Source organism: Acanthopagrus latus, chromosome 10 (genome assembly GCF_904848185.1).
Source record: "Acanthopagrus latus isolate v.2019 chromosome 10, fAcaLat1.1, whole genome shotgun sequence".
Lineage (NCBI taxonomy): Eukaryota > Metazoa > Chordata > Actinopteri > Spariformes > Sparidae > Acanthopagrus > Acanthopagrus latus.
This window is the reverse complement of record NC_051048.1, coordinates 1,860,683-1,871,340: the sequence shown is the minus strand read 5'-3', so window position 1 is coordinate 1,871,340 and position 10,658 is coordinate 1,860,683. Positions and strand designations below refer to the sequence as shown.

General features: G+C 41.0%; 2 protein-coding genes across 2 annotated transcripts; both read left to right on the top strand.

Moving 5' to 3' along the window:
• Nucleotides 1-1,035: 1,035 nt before the first annotated feature.
• Nucleotides 1,036-4,326, top strand: LOC119027730 (protein FAM111A-like; the record flags this gene model as incomplete). Its single annotated transcript, XM_037113160.1, has 1 exon — nt 1,036-4,326. A coding segment is annotated over one exon (1,770 nt), but the record flags the coding sequence as incomplete, so codon positions are not given.
• Nucleotides 4,327-4,986: 660 nt separating this feature from the next.
• Nucleotides 4,987-10,656, top strand: LOC119027457 (protein FAM111A-like). The gene is made up of 4 exons (XM_037112664.1): nt 4,987-5,023; nt 5,111-5,217; nt 5,771-5,838; nt 7,744-10,656. Exons 3-4 carry the CDS (start codon nt 5,800-5,802, stop codon nt 9,481-9,483), a joined length of 1,779 nt encoding a protein of 592 aa, XP_036968559.1. The 5' UTR covers nt 4,987-5,023; nt 5,111-5,217; nt 5,771-5,799; the 3' UTR covers nt 9,484-10,656.
• Nucleotides 10,657-10,658: the final 2 nt, after the last annotated feature.

Sequence of the window (10,658 nt, the reverse complement as noted above, 5' to 3'; positions counted from 1 at the left end):
CTGAAGTTAGCTTGGCTTTGGTTCCCGTTGTGGGATTTTTTTTATCTGGATTTCAGAATATCATCGAAAAAAGAAAAGTGTGTGATCCGTCCAGGTTCTGTTGATCCAGATAGTCTCCACAGATGAACTCCACTCTGTGATGTGTGAAGCTAAATTAACTGTGTAGCAGTAAGAAGCTAATGTTAGGCTACAAACCGACGACATCACGGTCACATGACTGAAACGTCTCCACCACTAAGAGTCTTACTGCACAATTACTATCCAGGTTTTCTATAAACTGATCAGTGTCCAAGTTGTAAAGTCAGAGTTAGAACAGTGTGGAACTAAAGTGGCCTGTAAAGACGGACTAGTGAGTAGATGAGTCTCCGTGTTGCTGTGAGGACGTTTAATGTCCCCGACAGCCTCTGTAGTCTCATTCAGACACTTGTTAGCAACCGCTAACTGTTGTTAGCACATGAAGAGCTTCAGGATTAAACTGGGGGACATTAATGATGGATTTTTTAACTGAAAACAAATTCAGAAACCTCAAAGACTTTGAGACGAGGGAACAGTGTGTGCTAACATGCTAACAGATTTCTGCTTTTAGGACTACAGACTACAGCATTCTTTAGCCCACAGTTTAGACAATCTCAATGCATGTTTTAAAAGATCTGTTGTATTCATTTTATATCTGTGAGATGTATTATTTAACTATAACCTGCTACAGACCATTATAATAATCAACAACAGCCATGTGCACACGCCTGTGTGCATCAACATGAGCAGAGGATGTAAAACTAAATTTGGACCCATTCCTAAAAACATTACATCACAAATTCAACAGGGAACGTAATGGGATCAAATTCATGCATTCAGTAATTTCTTGAATGAGGCTTGATGTTTTTACTTTTCTCATTTTGCAGACAAACAGCCATGTCAGAGTGAAGGAGGAATACTACGGTGAAGCCACGGTTAGTAGACTGTGATACACTGCATGTACAAAAATGACTGGGTATTTATTACATTCAAGGATGTTTCTTATTTCTTCACTCTGATTTCCTGCAGGGCGGGCGTGGACATCAATTCAAAGTGAAATTCAGCCACAAAGACATCGAATACACTGTTGGTTGTGATCAACATTGCACAGTGCTGGAGGGAATACAAACAAAACAGAAATACAAACAGCTGAATAGTCCAGATATAAACTTTGTCATTCAGATGGGAAAAGTAGATGATTGTATTGTTGCAACTCATTTCCCTTCCTCTTGTGTCCCCCGTGGTGAGGTTCTGACCATATCACCTGAGTCTGAAACGGTCGAAGATGCCAAAAACCAACCTGCCATAGCAAAACATTCTATAGACAGATATTCTGTTTTCTACATTGATACAGTCGGAGGAAAAAACGCCAAAACAAAGAAGCTTTTTCGAAATAATGCTGTCAAAAAGTTCAAGTATCTTTGTGTTTATGGGGAGAAGGGGATGACGGTGGAAGAGGCTCTGAAAAGAGACGGTCGCTTCAGTGATCTCTGCAACTTCACTTTGTCTGACAATGACAATCCAAAGTGCCTCACTGAATGTAAAGACGATGTTGACAGTTTAAATGAAAAAAAATTCAAGATATGTCTTCCACTGAACAAGACAGCAAATGATAAAAAACAGCAGGCAATCACAGGTGCATCAAGTAATCCACAGAACAGGCGCCTTACAAGATCAACATCGGTCCTAAATGTAGTACATCAGAGAGGAAACAGTGTCAGGGCAGCAGTGAAAGAGAGTAGCAACAGTGGTGACACTGGTGAGTGTAATCAGTTTCCAGCTCTGAAAGAATTGATGCAGAGCAGATTCCCTGGCGATTCTTACCAGAAAGCAGTAGAGCTGAGGAAGGAAAACTTTGGAAAGATCCAACAGTCATTCAGTGAAGTGCACAGAGTGAGGAAGCTGCTGGAACTGGGAAGGTCAGTCTGCAAAGTGATTGTTAAGGATGTACGTGAGGGCACAGGCTTTGTGCTGTTTGACAACTTCATCTTGACTAACGCACATCTATTTGAAGGTTGTGTTGAAGGAGAAACACTGAAGGAGGGTGTGGAGGTGTCTGCTCTCTTCAACTATGACAATCCTCAGCCAGACACAGACTTTTACTCCTTCCAGCTAGCTAACTCTTACATCTGCTTCAAAGAGGATGATCTTGACTATGCTGTACTTGAGCTCAACACTGAGGGTCAGAGGGTGTCCAACCATAAAACCCAAACAGAGAAAATTAAGATACCACCAGGGCTCCTGAAATACGTTGGTCCAATGCCTCAGAATGGTGAAGCCTGTCTTATCGGTCATCCAAGAGGAGAAATAAAAAAAATGGATCCCACATGTATCATTGAGAAAGAGAAGAGGGGGCAGGCTGTCGATGATCATTTACATCCATACAGAGACAGTCTTTTCGTTCTGCACTCAATCAGTCACCTCATCAGAGAGCGAGGCATTGAAAACATAATGACTGGTGGGAAATTGGAAGAAAAAAGGTCAACCTACGACACTTTCATGTACCATGGCTCCTCAGGCTCTCCAGTGTTTGATGCTCAGTGCAAAGTCTTTGGTTTGCACACTGGAGGATACGTCTATGGGTTTCCAAAACATGAGGAGAGTGTGATAGAGTTCGCCCAACCACTGTGTGCTATACTGAAACACTTTGTGAAAGCACATGGAAATGAAGACTTGTTAAAGAGATTTGAGGAGGCAGCAAAGGAAAACTCAGACCTACAAGAAGTCCTTCAGTCTGTATCTGAAGAACAGGAAGTCGAGGTTGAGCCAGCAGACACTGGAAACTGCTGAGACTCTTCTGAACCAATGGACACTGATTAAACATTCAGAGAGTCCACGGACGAGTGTGGAAGCACACCTGGCTGCACAGGTTGATGTTTCTAGTTCATGAAATGGTTATTTTTGATAAGTCATTTTATTTAATTACAGCGAGGGTAAATGCTTTTAAGTGTATTTTAGGGGCGGTGAGCTGGATGCCAGCATGCTTGTTGTTTACTGTAATTATAATCATCCACTGTGGTGGGTGTAGTTTTTTATTTAAAAAAATATATATCTCATACCCCATCACACTGAACAAAAACCCCTCTAATGCCTACTAACATCTGGGGGCATTTACCAGCTCTGATTGGCTCTTCCCCTTTTTCAGACACAAAGAAGTGAAAGATATTTAAGAAAGTAACCACGTTACAGTCTCAGTGTCAGTTCTGTGCTACTACACGAGCATTGTAGGCTGCCTGACTGGTACTGTGCATGTGCAACTCTCAACAGAGATGAGATAGAATGGATCCCTCCCTGAGCAACGTCCAACATCGGCTTCAGAGAAAAAACAATGTGTCTTATTGAGAATGTTATTGAGACTCTGTGAATCAAGTTTAATGTCCTCTGGATGTCGTCTATGATCGGATGCTTTCCTTGTTTTAAGTGTGATAGTGTTTCTACTGTTAGCGTTACTTTTGGTGTTTTTTGTAGACAAGCTAATTTCAGTGTAAACATGGTTTTTGTTGCTTTTATAGCATTGCTGCTGTAGTCCAGCCTTCCTTAAGAAGCTGGTCTACTATTATCACAACTATCTACCTTAACTATTGTTTTGTGACTTGGTTTAGACAATAAGTGAAACTGAACTGGGCCGGACTTGGCTCTAAAACTGATTCTGCACTTTCATGGTCAGTAATTTTATGTTAGACATTCTAGATTTAGGGATTCTGTTTTCACTGTTTAGGATTAGATGGTGAGGCTTTACTTTCAGATTTGGTTTATTTTAAGAATAGTTAGCTCTTGGTTTTGGTTTTGTTTTTGTTTTTTTTATCGTAGTACTAATTAAAACTTGTTTGGTTCTCTTCAAAATCTGTTCCCTGTCATTGTTTTTTTCCCCATAAAGTCATATTATTGTTCCCAACATTTTCTCTTCTCAGTCTAGACAAAGGGTTGCAACACTGTCTTGACCAGTTCAGTTTTATCCGTGTCTCTTTGGTGCAGGTGCAGTAAGATTTATATTTTCCCATTACACTTGAGTTCACTATAAAATCTCCATAATCTGCCATGTAAAATCGAAAAGCATGTGATGTCAGCGGTCTGATGTGAGTATTAAATAATGAGTCAAGCAAATACAAACAAAAATGTTTGAGAGAGAAGCTACTTGAAGTCTGGTAAAGAGATGATGTGCTATACAAAGGCTTTAAATAAAGTATATATACTAATGTCACATTCCAACAAAACTGTGGTAACCACCCTCTAAAAAGTTTTTTTTGGACCTTTCTCTTGTCAAGACTGCTGCTAAAATTGACTTTTAATTCATTAAACGTTGTAACTTCATCTGTGTGTCAGAACGTTATTCATGCACAAACTCCCCAGGTCTCTGCTTCTCTGTTTCGAAGCTCATCACGAGTTTCTTTTTCTTTTAATTTGAAGTAATGACTCATTCACTTGCACAGCGGACATGTTTGTCTTTGTGCGCCGTGGCTGTGGGTTGGTTACATTTTGTGGTATGCAAATAGGTGTGTGTGTCGTGAACAGAGCTGACGGGTACAAGCAATCTTTAAAACACATCTTTCCTCTTCGTTCATTTTCCAATTTGTCCCTTTTTTTCTAACAGAGCTTTTCTGTGTTGCAACTGTGTTGCGAGAACATTAGTGAGAAAACGTGTTTTCTTTCTGTTCATGTAAAGTGTGGGGCAGGGCAACACATAAAATACAGGGTACCAGTAACGGTTTATATCACATTAGATGATCTGAAGCAATGAAAACACAGAATTTATCTGTATCTACTTTGTTTCCCGCTTCGCTGTCTGCTGCATGGGACTCAAACTGTACCAACTGCTTAACACATTAACATGTTTACGGTTGAAATGTTGAAACTAAATCTTGACTTGTTGAGCGGCACTGGGTCATGGATGTGGGCGTGTCGAAAGACTGAACCGGATGAAATGAGAAGACTGGTGAACCCGGAACTAACTGTACTTCCGTAATACGTTTGCATGTCATCTCGCTGCAACGTTAGGTGGCAATCAAAGGTAAGATGCCCAGATTGTACTTTGTCGAACGTATTTCTGTGGGTTGTGTCACAGAGTTTTACTTTTATTGTTTTATATCTGTTTTAGACAGTCGACATCAGCCCTTATTTGGCCAGGGGACGTTATCGGTTTCAACCATCCGTTGGTTGGAGGGTTTCGGAGGGTTCGGGTGGAGTCCAATCATATATACTCTGGTGAGTCATCTCAGTAATATAAAAGCTGTTGGCAGGAAACCCGGGGAAATTTTCTATATCGGCTTGTCACGACAAAAAAAAAACAAAAAAAAACACAAATCAGTTCTTCTTCACGGCGCTAAAAGCCAACACAGGAAGTTGCGCTGTGCCCCTGGCAACTACTGTTTCTAGAGCGGCAAAGAAGACGTTTTTACCACTTTAAACAACAGGAACCTTAACAAAAACATTTGTAGATGCATCACACAAAACTGCACGATGAAACTGCACTCCCCAAACCTTATGAGACAATGACAGAACACGTTATGTGAGCTGAACGATGTACAGGTAAACAGTTTTTGGACCTCTGACATGTCATGACGTGCTCATCAATGTAAAGCTTACGCTGAATTGTCCTGCTGGTTAAGACTGCCGTTATCTTTTAATGTTTCTGATGTTTATGTTTTGAAACATTTAAACTAAATGTATTATTGTGCTGATGGAACATTCTGATGCATAAATCAGCCTCAGCTTGTTCAACTGATTTGTTTGTTTTGTGAATGCATCATTTTATCAGGACGTCCTCGCAGCACCAGCTTGATCACCATGGAGAGTAACCAGCCAGGTGGAGCCTCAGGCCCTCAGGTGAGTTCTCCTCATCAGCTGACTGAAATATAAATACATTTATTAATATTTAGATTTTGAGGTGATTTAAGTTAAATTCACAGTTCATCCAAAGATGACACTTAGGTAATTCACACTTAGGGTTCCAGGTGAGTGGGGAGTCCTCTTTTGTCCAACACTGTCCAACACAGTACAGCACTGACACTGTAGGTCATCCAGAAAACACACCCCACTTTCTTTTGAATTATCTTTGCCTGAGCAACCCGCTGCGTGCAGAGCATGGTCCTTGAACACTCTTTTACTCTCAGACTCTAATTTTACTAAATGTGTGAGCACTCAGATGAAATTCTTTATTGAAACAAATGCTACACCAGATATCTCGCACGGTACTCTTCGAGAGATCTTTAAAGCCTTCCTGCATGGCCAAATGCTTAGCTTCACCTTGCACGGTAAAAAACTCGGTAAATTATGACAATCATACATGTCCCATTAAATAACTAACTAATATAGACCACTTCAGGTTCCACGGTTATTGACCAAAAACAAATCAATGGCACTTGCCGAGTACTATGGTAAAATAGTACAAATGTTTCTAAGATGCATTGAACCTAACACATGCATCTTAGCACTCCTTACCAAACTCCAAAGTTGAGAGTGGCAACTTATATCATCTTGAAGTAAAAAAAAAAAAGCATATGAGCAATAAAGGATAGAAACTTAGCACAACTTAGATGCAAAGTTGCATTTAGTGCAAAACGAATCACTAGTAAAACAGATCCCCAAAACTGGTACACTGTAAGTGGTTACCTTAAGCTCTTTTTTATTTATCTATTTTCAATTTTCCAACCTAATACACCAACAAGAATGACTGAAATGGGCAGGGATGCGTCTAATGTCGTTGGCAGTCCAACAAACACGACACAGACAGTGAACATTGCACCACTTATGGATTGTGATCGGGGGAATATTCTCCAGCAGCGCACACATTTCAGCGATCAAACAGCCTGTCTAAATGTGCTCTGCCACCACCTAAGGGAACCAGTCCTCCAACGTGGGCATATCATCATTCCTGTGGCCCCCGATGCAACCCTTGGTGACTTGAACTCTTGTTTAGACCCGTTAAGTGTGAACCAGAGCGTTGCAGGATATGCGAGCGAGTATTTCACACCAGCCTCCTGAAGTTGTTTCTTTGCTGGGTTGAAAACAGCTCTCCTTCGAACCAGGTCAATGCTGAGGTCCAGGTAAAAGCTGATCTTCTGTCCCCCGGTATGTCAGCTGCCCAGCCCACTCCCAGGATAAATGTAGAATTAGTTCTTTCGTCCGGTAATGATGCAGACGTACAATCATGGCTCGTGGAGACCCGTTCGGCTGTGGCGGTCTGAGGGCACGGTGAGCGCAGTCCACTGCTGGTTTACGAGGGAAGCTGTCCTCCCACTAAGACCTCCACCAGGAAAGTTTCCTTGAAGGTGGTGGTATGGCCATTTTCAATTTTCTCCAGAAGACCAACAACTCTGATATTCTGCTGTCCTGTGCTGTCCTGGTCATCCACATGAGCATGGAGTTTTTCACTCTCAACCTTCAGATCACACACACTTGATCATAAATCTATTCGTATTAAATAGAATAAAAATCAGTCAATAATTTCACCGCTGTCAGATGTATTATGTAAATGTAACTTGCCACAAATCATTATAGTAATCAAGTATGGCCTTTGGAAAGATTGCAAATGCAAAACATCTAAACCAAATTTGGACCCAATCTTAAAAACAATTATATTACAAATTTGACAGGGAACGTAATACAGCCATGGAAGAGGGAAGGAGGCGAATTACGGTGTGATACACTGCATGTACAAAAAAGACTGCATTTTTTATTACATTTGAGGATGTGTAACCTTACTTATTTCTTCACTCTGATTTCCTGCAGGGGGGGCGTGGACATCATTTCAAAGTGCAATTCAGCCACAAAGACATCAAATACACTGTTGATTGTGATCCACCTTGCACAGTGCTGGAGGGAATACAAACAAAACAGAAATACAAACAGCTGAATTATCCAGAGAAAAACCTTGTCATTCAGATGGGAAAAGGAGGTGATTATATCGTTGCAACTCATTTCCCTTCCTCTTGTGTCCCCCGTGGTGAGGTTCTGACCATATCATGTGAATCTGAAATGGTTGAAGATGCCAAAATCCAACCTGCCACAGCAATACATTCAAGAGACAGATACTCTGTTTTCTACATTGATACAGTCGGAGGAAAAAACGCCAAAACAAAGAAGCTTTTTAGAAGTAATGCTGTCAAAAAGTTCAAGTATCTAGGTGTTTATGGGGAGAAGGGGATGACGGTGGAAGAGGCTCTGCAAAGAGACGGTCGCTTCAGTGATGATCTCTGTAACTTCACTTTGTCTGACAATGAAAATCCTGACTGCCTCACTGAACCTGTAGACAATGTTGATGGCTTAAATGGAAACAAATTCAAGATATGTCTTCCACGGAAGAAGAGATCAAATGATAAAAAACAGCAGGAAAACACAGATGAATCAAATAATCCACAGAACGGGTGCCTTACAAGATCAACACCTGTCCAAAGTGAAGCACATCAGAGAGGAAAAGGTGCGAGGGCAGAAAAGAAAAAAGTAGACCGCAGCATTGACAATGAGGAGATACTGCGTAAGCAGCTTCCAGCTCTGAAAGAACTGATGCAGAGCAGATTCCCTGGTGATTCTTACCAGAAAGCAGTAGAGCTGAGGAAGGAAGACTTTGGTAAGATCCAGAAGTCGTTTAGTGAAGTGCACAGAGTGAGGAAGCTGCTGGAACTGGGAAGGTCAGTCTGCAAAGTGATTGTTAAGGATGTACGAGAAGGTTCAGGCTTTGTGTTGTTTGACAACTTCATCTTGACTAACGCACATCTATTTAAAGATTGTGTTGAAGGAGAAACACTGAAGAAGGGTGTGGAGGTGTTTGTTCTCTTCGACTATGACGATCCTGAGCCAGACACAAACTATTACTACTTCCAGCAAGCTAACTCTTACATCTGCTTCAAAGAGGATGATCTTGACTATGCTGTACTTCAGCTCAACACTGAGGGTCAGAGGGTGTCCAAACATAAAACCCAAACAGAGAAAATTAAGATACCACCAGGGCTCCTGAAGGACGTTGGTCCAATGCCTCAGAATGGTGAAGCCTGTCTTATCGGTCATCCGGGAGGAGAAGTGAAAAAAATGGATCCCACATGTATCATTGAGAAAGAGAAGAGGGGGCAGGCTGTCTATGATAATGTACATCCATACAGAGACAGTCTTTTCATTCTGCACTCAATCAGTCACCTCATCAGAGAGCAGGGCATTGAAAACATCATGATTGGTGGGAAATTGGCAGAAAAAAGGTCAACCTACAACACTTTCATGTACCATGGCTCCTCAGGCTGTCCAGTGTTTGATGCTCAGTGCAAAGTCTTTGGTTTGCACACTGGAGGATACGTCTATGGGTTTCCAAAACATGAGGAGAGTGTGATAGAGTTCGCCCAACCACTGTGTACTATACTGAAACACTTTGTGAATATGCTTAGAACAAAGGGACCTGAAGACTTGTTAAAGAGATTTGAGGAGGCAGCAAAGGGAAACTCAGAAATACAAAAAGTCCTGAAGACTGTATCTGAAGCATAGGTAGTCAAAGTTGAGTCAACTGCTGAGACTCTTCTGAACCAATGCACACTGATTAAATATTCAGAGGCTCATCAGACAAGTGTGGAAACCCATTTGGCTGCACAGGTTGTTGTTTCTAGTTCATGAAATCATTATTATCCCAGTGACCAAGTCATTTTATTTCATTACTTCAAATGTAAATACTTTAAAGTATTTTATGGGGCAGTGAGCTGGATGCCAGCATGCTTGTTGTTTACTGTAATTATAATCATTCACTGTGGTGGGTATAGTTTTTTATTTTCACAGCAAAACATCTTGAACCCCATCACACTGAACAAAGACCCCACTAATGCCCACTAACATCTGGCATTGGTCTACAATGTGGGCGTGTGAGGGCATTTACCAGCTCCAGCTCTGATTGGCTCTTCCCCTTTTTCAGATGCAAAGAAGTGAAAGATATTTAAGAAAGTAACCACGTTACAGTCTCAGTGTCAGTTCTGTGCTACTACACGAGCACTGTAGGCTGCCTGACTGGTACTGTGCATGTGCAACTCTCAACAGGGATCAGATAGAATGGATCACTCCCTGAGCAACGTCCAACATCGGCTTCAGAAAAAAAACAATGTGTCTTATTCAGAATGTTTTTGAGACTCTGTGAATCAAGTTTAATGTCCTCTGGATGTCGTCTATGATCGGATGCTTTCCTTGTCTTAAGTGTGATAGTGTTTCTACTGTTAGCGTTACTTTTGGGTTTTTTTGTAGACAAGCTAATTTCAGTGTAAAAATGTTTTTTGTTGCTTTTATTGCATTGCTCCTGTAGTCCAGCCTTCCTTAAGAAGCTGGTCTACTATTATCTCAACAATCTGCTGTTAACTTTTGTTTTGTAACTTGGTTTAGATTATAAGTGAAACTATCTGGACTGGGCCGGACACAGTTCTAAAACTGATTCTGTGCTTTCAAAGTCAGTAATTTTATGTTAGACACTCTAGATTTAGGGGTTCTGTTTTCACTGTTTAGGATTAGATGGTGAGGCTTTACTTTCAGATTTGTTTTGTGATATTTGTTTTAAGAATAGTTTTTGGTCCTCTTTTGGTCTTGGTTTCATGTCTTTGTTTTAACAGCACCAGTTAACTCTTTCTTTTGTAGTTTTGCCTCACCTCATTGTGTTTGTGACTCCTATGAATTAATGTTTGTGC

Bases quoted from the DNA above. Each gene is read 5' to 3' on its own strand.
- LOC119027457 (XM_037112664.1), top strand. From the start codon at position 5,800: ATGGAGAGTAACCAGCCAGGTGGAGCCTCAGGCCCTCAG. The intron at 5,839-7,743 runs GTGAGTTCTCCT...GATTTCCTGCAG, and splicing joins GTGGAGCCTCAGGCCCTCAG to GGGGGGCGTGGACATCATTT.